The sequence below is a fragment of the Hetaerina americana genome, unplaced genomic scaffold (genome assembly GCF_022747635.1).
Source record: "Hetaerina americana unplaced genomic scaffold, ioHetAmer1.1.p SCAF_14, whole genome shotgun sequence".
NCBI classification, from domain to species: Eukaryota; Metazoa; Arthropoda; class Insecta; order Odonata; family Calopterygidae; genus Hetaerina; species Hetaerina americana.
The window spans coordinates 10958065-10975609 of NW_027286514.1; the positions used below are offsets into that span (position 1 = coordinate 10958065).

A 17545-nucleotide genomic window follows, 5' to 3' on the forward strand; every position below is an offset into this window, starting at 1 on the left:
CTTTTGAAGGAAACTGAGAACATGTTAAAGCATGCGATAAATGTAAAATATTTAATGATTACGTAATCCTATAGCTATCGAGTAACAAAAATTTTACTTAGTGTTACATGCCAGCCAATATTTGGAGATAGCGTAGACATAAGACAAAACAAGTACTCAAATATTATATAAACTCATAGAAGATACTTTGCCAATTTGGTACATTTCAGATTTGATGTTGGGTATGTCGTGGACAGGTCGTGATACTAACAAGTTAAAAAAATCCAAAAAAAATTTTAATATTTCTAAAAGGTTTTGCTCCTTCCGCGTTTTCAATTATCGTAAATTTTTATTTCTTTATGTTCAATTCATTGCCTTTTCGTTCATGTGTACTATATGAATATTTATGAATTTTAATCAAGTGATGATAAACTGAAGGAATATAACAATAAAGAGTCATATATTATTTTCCCAGGTTGAATTACTTTAGCGAACTAATAATTAAGCCATGGCAATGAAAGTAAACGCGTTTTGTAAACTGCGCGAGACGAAATTCAAATGTTTTATCGTGGAAAACCTTTGGATTGGCACATCCAGAGTGAGAACATAGCATCGTGTCAAACGAGCCGCTGATAGCAATCTTCCCTTATTTATACAATAATAATAGCATTGATAACAAAGGCATTTTAGATTTTGCTTGCTTGAGGTTTGCTTGATTTTTACTACCCATCACTGGATACTCCTCAATAAGAATCCTTAACCAATTCAAAATATGGAAGAAGCTAACTTGAGCAGCCCCTAAAAAGTATAGTCCTATATATTACAATTGAATACTTTTCTATTACTATTTAATACTTATATTCTATTGAATACTCTTTGGGTAATGTGCAAATACACGTTAGGAATCTAGAGAGAATTGCACTTTAAAGCTATACCAAAGGTCAAGACACGTATTATAATCAAAATTTTAGGCTTCATGGAATTTTTGAAACGATGTATGCCACTCTTAAAGTAATGTAAAATGTCTTTGATCATTTTATACTGAAACTACTCCAACCTACGGACCATTAAAGCTTTAAATATTATCACTGACTGGGAAAGAATTTCAGACCAACAAATTCCAGGCTTACTCACTCAAATGATTGGGCATCCTTCCAACCGCAATAAAAAATATCTTTCTCCAAGTAGCAAGCATGCAACGGGAATGTTAAACCGAGTGAGGAAAAAGACTGCTATTTTCAGGAAACCGTTTCCAGAACACGGTGGCAAGCTTTGCTGTAGTCATCCTGACTACTACGAAGAATTAAGCTGTGTGCTATTTGCGTGCTTTTCAAGCCTCACGCTCTCACAGATCGGCTGAAACGACTACCTATTTGAGTGGCCAAAACGTCGAATTGAAGGGTTATCCTCCGCCCAGCCCTGATTGAGTACCAAACTACTTCTTTTTGATCGTTCGAGCGCATGCAAAGGTGTATTGATTATCATGAAGAATACTCCGAAAAACAATAAAGTCATTTTCAACAATAAATTACTGTCTTTTTACTATTAGGCTAAAAATATAAATAGCAACCCTCGTATAAAAGGGCATCGGCCCACCAAGTTGAAGATCCATGGTTTGAGTCCCGGTCAAGGAAATATTTTTGCCCTTGTAAGTTTGAGTTGTAGTAGTAGTTTTTAGGGGAGGCGTCCGACAACTGAGGTCATTTGTGCCATAAGGCAGGAAAGGATGAAAGGTGGAGAGGAACCCGGTGTCGGCATTAGCCTACTCTTTCCGAAAGGCGCCAAGGAGTCCGCAGTTTAACGTCCCATTCGACGGACGGCGTACTCACTCAAAGTGCCCTCCACAAAGCACCTCAAGTAGGGATCGAGATACCTCTGAAAAATATTCAACACCGCCGCAACTTGAACCCGCGCCCTCTAGGTGGGAAGCCAGTACGTTAGCTCCCACACCATCTCGATCCCCTTGTGTGTTTGAATGCATATATGTATATATATATATATATATATATATGTATATATATATATACATATACATATATATATATATATATATATATATATATATATAATGTAGAAGCACGCACGAGAAGAATAAAGGCTTAAACTTTATGAAATGTGTCCTTTTACGTGTTATCTATGATATGTTTGCGTTCTATTGCGCCGTCCAAATGTTATATATATATATATATATATATATATATATATATATATATATATATATATATATATATATATATATATATATATATACACATATGAAGACGGAGTGATTCCGTCGAAATATCAAGAAATAACGTGTGAGTGTTCTTCTTTTTTTTGTGTTTCTATATTGTGTGTTGCTGTGTATTGTACTATATATATATATATATATATATATATATATATATATATATACACACACACACACTCACATAAAATCTGAAAGCGACCCAAAAATCAGCCCAGGTTTGTATCCCGGATAAATCATATCTTGTTCGGTGAATATACAAGTATACTGGTCAATGCAACAATTTCAGTGTAAAAATCATTCGCCTTGACTGGGATCTGGGATCTTAGTCAAGGTGAATGATTTTTACACTCTGAAATTGTTGCATGGAAATGCACATTAGTGGATGACTCCGTTAAAAGTTACTGTTGCGGCATCTCCCGCAGTTTTTTGGAGTATACTGGTTTTTGTTTGCCCACGTATGCTTCCTAACTTTTTTCCAATCATCTTAAACCATTCATATTTTCCAAAAAATCTATACATCTATATTTAAATATTTTAAACCATAGACCTTCATATGAGTTAGAAAACTTAAGAGTAGGAAAAGAGAGACCACTCACCTCGCCTGCACTTTCTTCAGCCGTATCCCATGGGCAGAAAGGAAGTGTTCATTGACTTCCTCGAGGGCTAGGTCGATTGCGGGACCGCACCTCTCTAGGTCAAAAGGTGAATCCAGTCGGGAGGCCATAAGGACGCCCACGCTGTACTCTTTGATTTCTGTATGCTTCGGCCTCTGGCGGCCATCATGCTTCAACTCCAAGGGCTCCAGAGATCTAGACACCTCGTACGAGATCGGCGACGAGACGTCGTCATCCTGGTAAGGGTTGAAGCCCTCTGGGATCGCCGAGCCGGAGGGTGCCACCGCCTGCGGGTACGAGGACTCGTTGGAGAGCGAGAAAAGCCCCACGGGGTCATCGCCGGCCGGATGGTGAGGCACGGAAGGCGCCGGTCCGTCTCCCGGGGCCACGGCGGCCGGAGAACCGCGGGAGTTCTTGGGTTCCGCGGTCGAATTGGAGGGAGGCCTCAGGCCTTTGGCGGTCCCAGGCGAGGTCCCCGAGGGGGAGGAGAAAGACCAGGTGACCGGCAGGGTGGCCTCTTGTGAAGGTCGAACCGTGACCTCGAGAGACAACAGGGCGAGGAGCAGAATAGGGAGGGAGGGAAGCGAAGGGAGGGAGTGCGGTGGAGAAGGGGACTCCGCGGGAGGGAGAAAGGACATGTCTGGGGCCCTTCGGGAGGCGACAAGGGGACACCCCTATGCCACCGCTGGAGAAGCGAAGGGCGTTCCTAGTCCACCGCACCACGCTCTCCTCGTCCCCTCCTATCAAATCTCTAGTCTAAAAAATGGGTGAGTAACACGCCTTAGCCTTATCTTGACTTCTCGTGCTAGTGCTATAAAATACTCCTCTCCCTTCCTTGATCTCCTTTCCACCCGAGATGTTGACAATGGCTTTATTCGCCCCTCACAATTCCTAACCTCGGCCTTCGAAACCCTTCCTCTTTCCCTCTGCAACTTCACCTTTCTCTCTCTCTCTCTCGCCTTAACTGCCGACCGTTGAATCAAAACAGGAATAGCACCTTCTCTCAAAATTTTCACACCCTAATTTTCTCTAATCTGCTTAGTACGGAGTGGCATACGCAACCAAGCCAAAAATATCACACCCAAAAACTAATGCTAAATAACGACCAAGGTCTAAGAAAATAATTTAAATGGAATCAATCCGCTGGCAAGAGTTTCTCTTTAAATTTGGGCCGAACGAGCGCAAGAGTGAGATAGTATTTTGCTCAAACTCCAGAGTTTGCTCTCGCTGGCACAAAATGTCTCCCAAATACTATGCTACTTTTTTCTTTCCAAGATTGTCACGTATCAGACACTATCGCCGCCACCTCCAAAGAGAAGACGAGATAAAAGTATCTTTATTGATGAAACTAACAGAAAAGTCCCGAGCGATTCACAGAGATCCGTAAACGCTACGCTTTCCGCAAATCCGAACATCTCTCCGTCTTGAAAATAATTCTGAATGCTAAAAAAACAAACCTGAACGAAGAATGAAATGTGCCCAACAAGATGGATTTTTGCGTACTACGTCAGACAAAAGACGTCTCTTTCCTCTTGATCCCCTTCACCCTGTCACCGGAATCACAGCGGGATCTCCGAATCAGATTTCTGCGTTCCCAAAAAATGATATTACACAACCGAGCAGAAAAATGAACTCTTGCGACGAAAAATCTATGCGGAATATACGGTGCGGAAACCAAAGTTTCGTTCGGTACGATGACTACGGGACAGAGAAGCTCGTGTGGGGGAGGAATGCGAGACAATTTCCCTCTCTCTCTCCGATACGGTATTATCTCTCGTTTAATAAGGATCTGGATAAACCACGCACAATGCCGCGACCTTCCGCATCCACAGGAGTTTCCTACTGTTGAACCGTCCTCCAGGCTGGAGTGGGTGGCGATGCAGTAGGGAACTGTGAAGGGGTTAAAAGGGGGGGCGAAATGGAACGAATTGTGGTTGGAGGGAGAGGGGAACGTGATCGAGGGCGGGAAGAGGGGGGGACGATGCTCCCGTGGATGCCAAGGGAGATAGAGAGAAGATGGGGTTTCCTTTCGCAGCGAGGAGCAAGAGTAAGGAGATGAAGAGTCAAAGCGCAAGACGCGAGTGGGGATGTGGGCTCAGGAGCGCTCCTCGCGCCGTTGTGTAGCCGGCGGCCTCAGTGGCAGGCGGCCCCCACGGCAGGCGAGCGCGCGTGTGACTGAGGCGACGCGAGGGAGGGCAGTTGGGACGCGTGGCGCATGCGTCGTCGGCGGCGGCTACCTGACTCTGCTGGGAGGAAGGGATGGGGGCGAGGGGGTGAGGGAGGGAATGTATGAGCGAGTGTATATGTTTGGAGGAAATGGTCGAGAGGTGAATGAGAGGGGAGGGTTTAAGTTAGGGGGAGAGAGGGAGGGAGAGGAGTGGGGCTTTTGCGGAGGGTCGCCGCTGAACACAAATTTGGGATAACGCCGAGCGTGGAAATTAGGTTCGCGAAAGGAATAGTGTAGGTCTGCCATGACCTGGGTGGCCGGATTTTTATCATTTTTCTCATATTTTCTATCTAGCAAATGACTATGGGAGCCGGATAAGTTAATGGGAAGCTGTTAGTTTTATATTGAAGATGTTTTACATAGATAAGCGAGTAATTTCCGACTTTTGAAAGCTCTATTGCGAAGTCAAGTTAAATTATTATTATTCTTGTTAAATCCATCAACAAAATACAACAAATAATTCAGTATGTATTGCGATCCAAAAGCAGTGGAAATGCAAGAAAGGTGACCCTATGCGTAAATACCTACTATGAATCTAAGAAGACATTTATTGATGTTTGTTCACATATTTAGCCACAAATAAATATAAATGAACATAACAGAAAATAATGACGGAGTTATAAAAGCCGTTACGGAACATCCTGTGCCACTTTAAAATGCATCTTTACAGCATATACATGCAGACTAAACACAACGATAAAATGAGAGATTTAACGAATCGATTGGCAGCAGATGTTTTGGCAGACTCTACCAATATATTTCGGATGAAGATAAGATGTCCGAAGGCATTCAAGGGCGATGATCCAAGACGCAAGATATAAATCTCAGAAGTGTTCAATTTATGAAGCCCAGTGTGTCTCCAATTACCAAAATATCAAGATCTATAGATCCATTGTCTAAGCGTTCTAGGTACTAAGGTCAAAGTCTGGATTGTATGAGCTCAAGCAAAGATGAATGGGTCTTAAGTTGAACATATATTGATTAATCATACTGAGATTTTATTGATCTCCATTGTCGTTACGTCACTAGAAAATCATTGATGCATTCGGATCATCGCGAAAGATGTGCAGAAACGTTTTCGCAGAATTTAACAAGTGAATACCTTTTAAGAACCCATATCATCTAATTTCAAATAGAATATATAGTACATTAAAGAGCGAAAACGAGAGGCAATCCATGAGCGTAATGTCAACATACAATATTAGTGCCAAGCTGCAACGATGAACGACGCTCGGATTCTTGAATTAGTCGAATATGACGCTTAGGCTCTCGTATGCATTTGAAAGAGTGTATTATTATATCTCATTCGATGGCATAAATTATTTCGGGAAATGATTCTCGGTGATTTTTCCATAACGATATTTGAGAGAATATAAAATAATTATTGCACACATGTCCTAACAGATACAAGCATAAGCGTATCTACGTTGAGGGCAGCAGATAAGCAGACCAACATCATCATGTAAATACATCGATAACAGAATAAAAATTGGGAAAATTGTCATTTAATCGCTCGTGTGTGGCAGCAGTATTAGTTACAGTTCCCCTCTTGTTATCAGTAATTGAATCGAAACTGCCAGAAATATGAATTGAATTCGTGAAAAAAGAATGGCACAATGCGCAGTACAAACGATACTTTTCGGGATAAACTATGAGATATTTGGTAAAAAGAATACTTTTCTCTGATATCCTCATATTTTCTCATCTCAAGATACCAACATTAGACCCGGAGGAGAATTGTCATTTTTTATAAATTTCACATTAACTTGCCTATAAAATACAATTATTATGAATAACTTTCGCGAACAGTTACATTCATGGTCAATATGAATTTTGACCGGTGGGGCATGTGTTGTTTATAAACCTATGCTAAACGAATGTATACGTACACCGTAAAAAGTCGCAACTTGAGTCACGGAATGGACATTCAATTACAAGAGCAAAAAGGCGTCACATTTTTCACTCAATGAAGATCACAAAGCGGAATATCAGACGTACAAGGTGTAATCAAAAAAAGACCCGACTGATTTTTTCCTGCGCAAACCGTTCAACGGATCGAAACGAGACACAGTGCGCCATCTAGCGACACATCTGACGACTAAAATTAGATGTCCTGCGTTTGTTTACGTCGAGTCGTTACGTAGCAGCAGCGGTACGTGTCTTGTACGCTCTGACCTATAACCAACACTACGGAGTGCGACGGTGGAACCATCAATTTATTTTGTAATTTTGAAATGGATACTAATTGCACCTCTGGGGTGTCGTTAAAGGAAAGGAAAGGTGAAAAGGGTAGTGAGGGTCCGATGACAACCGTCTATGTTTCATGATCATTAGTATCGGGGTCGCTGAAAGTCGTAAAAGAAGTGCAGAAAGAAGAAAGGAATCCACTCGCTAAGATATTAATTAAGTTGTCAGTGAACATTAATTTCTGAGCCCACGAGACCCAAGGACGTTTGAAGATGGTAGACAGTTCAGCCCTACACCCGGAGAGTGTACTCCTCCTCGTGTCCCATCTCCTCAAGTCCCCTCCGTATCCTTTAGCCTTTCACTCTGTCCTCATACTCCCTCCGCCGTTTAAGCCTCCTCCCATCCGGTGATCTCTCGGGTCACGTGGGGAATTAAGGATGGCCGTCGAAACGAGACTGCTTTTCGTGTTATTCACTCGGATATGCTATTCCTCTTTTTTCTGCTGGGCGGCACGGAGTTGGAGAACGTGAACCCGAAGACTTGGAAGGAACGATGTTGAAAAAAGAGACCGGACTGTCACTTGATCTAATTAATTACCGGTTTGTTTTCCTTCCACGCCTCCCTCAGTCCCTCCTCGGGAAGAGCGAAGAAAGGCGACCGCTGCCCTCGGCGACAGAAGAGCTTCTGACGACGGAGAATGGAGACGACGATTGAGCTTCATGTTTTTTACGAATTAATTTTTCTTTTCTCCCACATTTAACCAGCCAACCGCGACACTACCGGCAAGGATTTTTCGAGATTACAATATGAGAAAGAGAGGGAAGAAAGGCGAGAAAATAGGTTGCTTTTATATCGAAAAAAATACGCAGGTAATATGTGAAAGTATTTGCTTTGCAGAGTGGTGAGCAAAATTCGTCGGGGTAAACGGGAAGGGGACTCGGTTCGCCGTCGCGACGGAAGGGATCGTTGCCGTGATGACGTCCTGAAAGATACCCTCACGACCACGAACCAGTTATTTATTTCCCCAAAGACCGGACATCAACTAGCAAAACCGCTCTCCATTACGGAACGCCAAAAGATAAAAATTAAATGGATGTCCCCTAGGAGTGCCTTAATTATGAGCGTTTTACTTTCAAAGAAAAGAAAGACTTTTGGAACACCATTTCATTATGATGGGGTGACGCCGGCATAAAGTAAAAAAAATTAGGCTGCTTGTTGACGTGTGTCTGGTTCAAATCTGAATATTATTTCCACATGAACCCAGTGACAGCAATTATCTATGATTATTTTACAATGAGGAGGGAGTTGATGACAGTGTTAAGCAAAGACGTACAGAAGAGACTAGTGATAACTTTAAATGGAGGATAGTATCATTCGGCTCCGAAACTTGGCCATTGAGTAAAGACGATAAGGTTGGAATTCTTTGAGTCTCTGCGGAGAAAAATGAAAAAAGTTAAATAGGTGGAAAGAGAAAAAAAACTAAGCACTAGGTATTGTAGAGTAAAAGATTGTTGGGAGTAACTTGAAAGTGGCAGGAAAAATGGATATGGGGCATACGTGTATTGAGTGGAAATACATTGCTGACGACTGTGATAGAAGTGAGGATGTTTGGTAGACGAGTCACAGGCAGGGAAAAAATAGGTATTTTGGAAGAATGAAGAGAGGCAGGAATTAAATGAAGTTTAATAGTGGTTTCATGCAATGCAGGTTTCAAAAAAATTAATAAATTCCGTGCTAGATCAGGCTCAGAAATGAAGCAGTGCTTAGGCAGTCGTCTAGCTAAAACTTGAATCATTTAAATCAGGGCATCAAAATTGTCATCCGTATTTTGCATTCTCGTGATTACATATTGAAAATATTACCTATATTCCAGGGATACTTCAGTAACAAAGCACGTGAAAATTAATTAGAATAGAATCTCCTTTAGAAGTTCTTCATCCCTTGGAGATATATTTTTAGAAGATCACAGTGCCATCTTTGGGCCTTGACATCTAAATAACAAAACAATTTGTCATTTATCTCCTTTATTACGTTATTCGAATTGGTTCGTGGCCGTTAGTGCTACCCCCGGTAAAACTAAATAAAAAATTACACTAAGCCTATTAGAATCTATAAACCCCTCCATTTCTTTTACTAACACTTCCTGATCCTCCACAATGCCTTCAGCTATTAATAGCCTGGTGTGTTAGCATATTCTGCCATACGCCTTCGTGGCTGTTGGCAGAGAATGGCGCAATGTAGAACTAACTTTCGCTGCGGCGAAACATTGCAAATAATGTCCGTGAGATTGAAAGTAATTCTCGGATATCTTGATCTCCCGTGCGTAACACAGGGTAAATATCCTTGACAATATCCTGAGCAAATGTACCATAGCCCTCGTTATTACACCATTCCTTCTCCGCTCACGTTAACCATCTCGCAGCGAACATCCTCTCCCCCCGCCTCACCTCCTCGTTTCCTTTCTCTTTCACGGCCTACTCCGCTCCACTCATCTCTCCCGCTGTACACGCTCACCATTCATCAGATCTCTCTCCCAGACAGTTTCCATTACAACAAAGTTATCCCTATCTGGGGAATCAATTTGAACACGTCAGTGACGGGAGCACGAGAGGTACGTCGTGATTTTGAGCGGGATCGCCACGAACGGACGAGCGTGTCTCTCCACCGTCTCCTTAGTGAAAATGTCACCAGAACATCCCCGTGCTCTGCTCAATGAGCGGAAAGAGTCTTGACGTCGCGTGCCTGGCACCAATATCAAGTCCTCCGGGCGTGACCCTCCATTCCCCAGGTTCAATCCATTAACGGAGGATACGTTTGAACATTCCGAAAAATACATATCGAATATTTGTCCAACAAAAACAACGGTCACATTAGAAAAACTCTAAGGTGGCAGTAAAAGTAATTAATTGTAAGTATTAGTAGCAAAATAAATATTGTTAGTAGCAATCACTTGGGAGAACTCGGCGTTTTTTAGGAAAATAACAATACATACCCTTATTTTCAACGATTAGGATTTGGCAGTCTTTTGATATTACCCAATTCAAAAATTTGTAGCCCTAACGCTATAAGCCTTAGAAAAATGCCCTGTCAAATTTTAATTTATACTGAGTCAGCTTATAAAAAAATATACCATTTTAATACGTGCTTATAATAATGATCAGTTGAATTAAGTCAATACAGACTAGGGAAGGACATTCGAATTCATATTTTTATGTTACAGGTTCACTGAAATCAGAAAGATCCAGTATTGTTACTTATGACAAGGGACAGTATTAACGGTAGTGTTGCATTAAAAAGAAAGAAAAATAAAACTTGAAGCCGCAAAAGTAGAATTCCATCGCTCAATGATGCCCACGTTAACCGTTATCAAAACCAATTATATGCCTATAACTATCACCAAAAATAGATGCCGATAGCAGTGAATGATACATTATATTCCCTCAGTTAAGAAAAGATTTTTTTCGAACCGTAAGGAAACATTTTTAGCGCCTTCAAATTGCCAATTAACACCTGTATAGTCAGGAGTCCTTGAGCACCGGACGTTGATCACGACATCTGAAGTGATCAAGACATCCAGAAAGCGACTTGTTAGTCAATTACTGCAAATTTTATAATGAATATGGTCAAGGGGAGATTCGGAGGCGTTGTAAGTGATTGATGCAACGGGGGTTGCTCTTCTGCCACTGTGGGGAAAACATTTGCCTGGAAACGGATGGAAATGAATTACATAAGCCTCCAGCATGACTATTTTTGGACAATTAAAACCATGTGACTGATGTTGAGTCATAAGCGAAAAGTTTCACGTGATAAACGAGGGGAAGACTGACTACTTGCCAGAAAATCAGTGACGCCTAGTAATCCATAAGAAGGCGATTAACGACACAAGAATAAAAACATCATCATAAATTCCATAAACGATTCTTATAAATTCAAAATTTACTTGGAAAATCTTCTATCGAATACAAACTTTTAAATATGGGTGATGTTTACACAAAAGAATGTAAAATCAAAGAAAGCAATGATAAAGGTCTGCAGAATGGCAAAATATTCACCCATTGAGTTAGGAAATGAACATCCCTGTGTAATTAACTGATGTTTGAACTTTTAATGGAAGGTAGGCGATTATTAATTATTATTAATTTTACTACTATTGTACACAATTTAAAAAAATGCTAAGTTGTTTTATATTTGTCTTCCTAAATGTTCCTCCCGATTACAGAATCTGCAAATCTGTCAATACTATATTACTAGCTAGATAGTAGCTAGTCGGATTAGGAAACTATACTCAAATGTAAATTCTTAAACATGCATTTACTAAATTTATAATTACACCACTAAGATTTGCACGATAGAGAATATATTCTAGGAATAGAATCCTTAAAAGATTTTTGTTGCATAAATTTAATTTACAGACTATTACACTTCAAGTTTAAAGTAAAAATTCAATAAAATATTAACAAAGAAGCTTGATTTTTTATCATAATCTCAGTGAGTTTTTTAAGTTTGCCGCAAAACGGTAACAAAGTCATTTTTTAAAGCAAATATTTACAGAGAATATCAGTTAATGAATTCGTGAATTAAAAATCTTTCTTCGTTGTTGGGGTATTTCTTTAAGTTTAACGAATAATATTCAACCAATGCAAGATACATTTCCCATAGTAACTTTTTTATATTTGTCCAAGAGCAACGCCCTGAAGAAATTAAAATAAGATTGCAACGGAGAAAAAATACATGAAAGTTCATTACTGATGCAAATACGATTCCATTTCTATTTGAGTGGCATCTGGATTTGAGTAAAATAAATTGTAGGCTCTGATACTTCGTGGAATTTTATCACTGCTGAAAATAAAGTAATTGTAATTTTCCACACCTTATTACATTTTTTGTACGGTTTTCATGTTCTCACGTGGTCAGCAAAATGTACAATTAAACATCCATTTCCGTCTAACTTATGTGTATATGGGTGAGATGAAAGAAGGGGGCAGATGGAGAAAGGAGGGATGGAGGGGGTAGTTGCTAATAAATTGTAGAAAATTACGAAGTGATTTTTCAATTATTTTTTATTTGAGCCTTTCAAAATGAAATGGCTAATTTGAAGAAGGGATCAATTAGTATCTTATTATATCTTTAAAGCCTTCACGATTACTCAGTGGAGATCGAATAATTTTAAATGGAAGGAATTGTGAATGAAATTCAAAGTAAACCGAAATCCAATCATTTGACTCCACATGGAGAATACAAAACGTTTTTCTCTAATTCCTTGAACAGAGAAGAAGGGAATAATCTGTAATTATTAGCATAACAATAACGTCCTATTGTCTAATAAAGATGTACTATTTCTTAAAGAACACAAAGGTCGATTACTCTTCAATAAATGAACTTGAGTAAATGTGTAATATAACCTGAAAATATTGTAAACAGTTATTATTTTCTTAAACGAATATTTCAAGTTAGATCATATGAAAAAAGTAGCGCCCCACATACTTTGGCGATAGGCGTATATGGAAATTTCTCTGATATACTTTATGTATGATACACGGAATATACATTACAAAACAAGGTTATAAAATCAGAAAATTTGAAAAATAATGAGAGGATAAGTGAAATTGATTGGAAGACTAAAATGAAAAATTACCTCCACCAACTCAGATATTATACTTTGCCAATAGATCCTCCAAAATGGCTGAATTTAATATAAAAGCTTTAGTTTAATTTCTCTCTTTCGTGCATAAATTTTGTAATGGTTAGATATTTCTCTCTACAGATATATGAGGCCTGTAACAATATGACTGGTGATTTTTGTCCCTATTAAGATACTTTTTTTCCTATTCAATTCTGTCGTTTATATTTCAAGTGAATTAGTCAAAGCATTAGTTAGATATTAATGTAATAATATGGAGGTCACGCATTATTCGCTTATTTTGCAATAGCAAAGAACTATTGACACAGAAACAATTTACTAGTTTTTGATACAGATGAGATGATTTCGCCAACGAATTATTTCGTAAAAACTCATCTCATTCACATATTCATCCACCTCAACAGTTAATCTTTTCAAAAACTATAAATAAACCATAAATATTTGAAAATACTAGAATTAAAATAACCATAAACGTAAGAATATTTCTCATTAGCTCCATCAGTACAGTTGCAAAATAGTTATAAAAAATGAATTCAAATTCTGTTTGCAGGAGAATTGATCCAATCAGCACTCAAGTTCATTGTTATTATTTGTAAGTCTACACTTAGAGGTACGTTGTACGAAATGGCCACACACTGAACCCCGTTTCGTAGCCACATTCTAAATCAATTTATCATGTCTATTATGTCAATTCATTCCCTCCACATACCTCGCCTGCCTGGTCCTTTCCCTGTATCACTGTCATTTTTAACATTTCTATCCCTCTTCAAACCTGCATCTCAAAAGTATTCAATCTACGCTTATCATTTGGCTACAATAATTACTTGCGTTTCTGGGGCGTAAAAAAACATGTACCACACCAACGTTTGAAATAATATTTTCTTAACACTTCTACTCATAGTCCATGTATCAATTCTACCTTCTTTGCCCAGTGAAATTCTTTCCCTTGCGTCCCTACTACTTTTAACCAGCATGACCTAAAACACTTCCAAGACAGGTTAACTGTTAAACCTGCTCTAGCCTTTACCATCCTATTTTAAATTTTGACTTAGCCTTCCTTCTTCCTGGGGAACCAATAGCCTATCTTTTGTTCACACTGATTCCATCCCCTATCTATCTCACTGATTTTCTAATGAGCTTGGCAATAATCTTGGTAGAATGGCTAAAATAATCTGGATCATCCAGGATTTAAATTTTTAAACCAAGTACAAATCATAACTTTAAATGCCCAAACAAAGAAATAACAACTAAATGAAATATATAGGCCATGGGAATATATTTCGTTTTGCTAAAAGATGAGTTTTTATGATTAATACGTTATTCGCATTTTTATGTAAAAAGAATTAGGAATTTCCAAATCAACAGAGTAATTTTCAAATAAATATGCAGGACATAAATATTATAAGGCTGGATACAGAATTATGTAAAAATATTTTTTATAATGCTCTGGCGGTGAAACCTATAGATATTGTTGATATACGTAAATATATCTGGTGAAAATTCAACGTTTTATCATGAACTGACTGTCTCTATCATCAATATTATTAAATATGGCAAATATCTAATTTCAAATTAGTAAAATAATATTAATTACATCGTTTTAATAATGAATATAATTTATGGAAGAGGTTAAGAGTGTTCCATTTAACTTTTAGAACTAGAATGGTCACTTTATTTGAGTAATTAGTATATCGTCTTTCTAGATACTTTTGATCTTAATTAGTGACTCGTTAAAGTTTAGCATATGTAAAAATACAATACTCCAAATAATTCTCGTGTATCACTCCTTCGATAAATCGCGGAATTCAAAAGACCGGTACTTTAAGACAATTGGGAATTTTATGAGCACTTTGGGACTAATATGATCTGTAATAGTACCACTCTATTTTGATCCAAAGCCTGATTTAAAAAAATAGCTCTATACAGATACCCAAAGGAAAATATAAGTAAACTATCAATACGTCCTTCTAAGTTAATGCAAAAACGTTGACATAGACGTCCCCTATAGGAAAATTCATGACACAAAACATCACCTGGATTGCTTAATTCTCCAAACTATACATCGAAATAGCAAATTTGCACCAACTACTCCCATTATATAGGATATCAAAATGGGTTTTTCCAAGATCTAAAAGTGGTTCAAAATAATATATAAACACGAAAGTGAAGGGAGACGGTATTAAAGGAGCTCCACGAAACACTTCCGAAAAGACGATTTAGAGAGATGATTATGGAAATGAGAATTCGTTGTCATCGCTCCCAAAGGCAAAAGGAATAGCCTTACGCAATTTAAAATCTTTTCAAGCAAGTACTTTCACAAGGAAGACGAGTAATAACAATGCCCATGGTGATTATAATCTAAGCTACCAAAAAAGGCCACATTTCTGCGAGATTATCGCGCATTTTCGCGAGTATATTCTCACATCAGTCTTATTCTAATTTCAATGTCATAGTAGCGGAGTCATTTCATTTCCCATTTAGACTGGAATACACAAGGTCATCGTGTGTGTGTGTGAAAAATATACACATATTACAAAAAACCATAAACACAGTGATCAACCCGAAGGTCGGTTTGGTAGGTGATGGTAGAGTTCACTCAGTACTAAGCCTGACGGCGTGTGAAAATCACACATCAGGGTAGGGGGGCCAGTTTCTTTCCCTGTGCCGGTTATGGTTTCCCAGGAAGATCTGGTAACCGAAAATTCACTTTAGCTAGGGTGGAGCTGCAGGTGCCCAGAGTGCCTTGCCCGGGAATCGAACCCGGAACCCTCCGGTCAGTAGTCCAACACTCCTGCACTACCGTGACCCACATATATATATATATATATATATATATATATATATATATATATATATATATATATATATATATATATTTATATTTATATTTTTTTGAGGTAATCTACCCGTTAAGGTAGGTTTTTGGATGGACACAACTACCAAACAAACATTTTATTACTCCTAACAAAACACAAAATCCATCATCCTACTCTATATTTACATGATGGACAAAACAGATAAAAGCAAAAGAAGCATGGTGGAAGATGCAGTGCGAGGAAATGGAAAGTCTGCCAAGGAAGGGTGAAATCGGTGCGCTATTCAGCAAAGTTAAATCGTTATCGGGAAGTAAGAAAGGAAGATCTATGCTAGCAGTTAGAGATAAGGCGGGTAAGGTAATAGTTGACGCAGGAAAGATCCAAGAGAGATGGAAGGAGTATATAGAAGAACTGTATAGTAAAGAACTTAGACCAAAAAATTTAGACATTGAAAAAGAATATGGCGTAGAGGAAGACAGGTTAGGTCCAGGCATACCAGACAATGAGATAGAAAGGGCATTAAGGGAGATGAAACTAAATGAGGCCGTGGGGGTGGATAAAATTCCCGCGGAACTTTTAAAATGCCTAGGAAAAGTGGGAGGAAGAGGCTATATGGGCTGATCCGTAGTATTTACGAGGAAGGAATCTGGCCGGAAGACTTTGTGAGATCAGTTTTAGTTCCTATTCCGGAAAAGGTAAAGGCTACATCATGTGAGGACTACAGGACGATAAGTTTGATATCCCACGCAGCTAAAGTTGTTCTCAGAATCATAAACAAAAGGATAGAGACTAGGGCAAATGATTAATTAGGGGATGATCAGTTTGGGTTTAGGAAGAGGAGAGGTACGCGTGATGCCATTGCAGTGATGAGATTATTAATCGAGAGGAATATAGAACACAACCAGGAGGTATTTGCCTGTTTCGTAGATTTCAAAAAAGCGTTTGATAGAGTGAATTGGAAAAAACTAATGAGTATATTGCAGAAAATAGGAATAGATTGGAGGGAAAGGAGGCTATCCGCAACCTGTACGTCTCAGACTGCTCAGGTGCGGGTGGGAAACGGGGAGTCCGGATGTACAGTGTTAGGAAGGGGTGTAAGGCAGGGTTGCCCATTATCACCGTTGCCGTTCAACCTGTATGCAGAAGAAATGATCAAAGAGGCATGGGAAGAACTGGAGGTAGGAATGAAAGTGGGCGGGGAATTCGTAAAATCAGTTAGGTTTGCTGACGACCAAGCTTTAGTTTGTCAGTCAGCCAAGGGGCTGCAAGCATTGCTGAGTGAACTGGAAATTCAGTGCGACAGGTATAGAATGAGAATAAATATTAATAAAACAAAGGTTATGCGAAGGACTGCGATACAAGAAGATGAAAAAAGAGATACAACTACCTGCTGAAACACAAAGATACCGAAATAAAAGAGCGCAAGAGAAAAATTCACCGTGGCCATCGGAAAGGAAGTAGAAGGAAATAATGATAATACCAGCGCTGACGGTCGATGGAAAGAAATGAAGAATATAATTACCAAAGCGGTAGATGAGCTCCTTGTGAGTAAGGTGGAAATATCTAAGAAGCCATGGATAACAGCTCAAATTAGAGGTCTCATAGACGAAAGAAGAAAATACAAGGATTCAAGAAATAAGAGTGAAAAATACTTCTATAAACAGTTGGGGAACCAGGTCATACGAGAGTGAAATGAGGCAAAGGAAGAATGGATAAAAAGCTGCTGCGAGGAAATTAATTACAACATGAAAAAGAGAAATAGCGAGATGGCTTATTATCTAGTGAAGAGGCAATTCGGGGAAAGAAAAACAATATCGCAAAACATTCGAGCCGCTATGGAAAAAAAACTAA

General features: G+C 39.0%; 1 protein-coding gene across 4 annotated transcripts in view; it reads right to left on the minus strand.

Moving 5' to 3' along the window:
* The window catches only part of LOC139686329 (atrial natriuretic peptide receptor 1), a 207093-nt gene extending 202145 nt beyond the window's left edge, over positions 1–4948 (minus strand). For 2 of the 4 annotated variants that reach the window (XM_071583492.1, XM_071583491.1), the window contains exon 1: positions 2806–4948. In XM_071583492.1, coding sequence (XP_071439593.1) covers positions 2806–3461 — 656 coding nt within the window. In that variant the 5' untranslated portion in view covers positions 3462–4948. The remainder of the gene's footprint in view (positions 1–2805) is intronic. The other 2 variants (XM_071583494.1, XM_071583493.1) reach the window with 1 other exon arrangement.
* Between the last annotated feature and the right edge of the window lie 12597 nt (positions 4949–17545).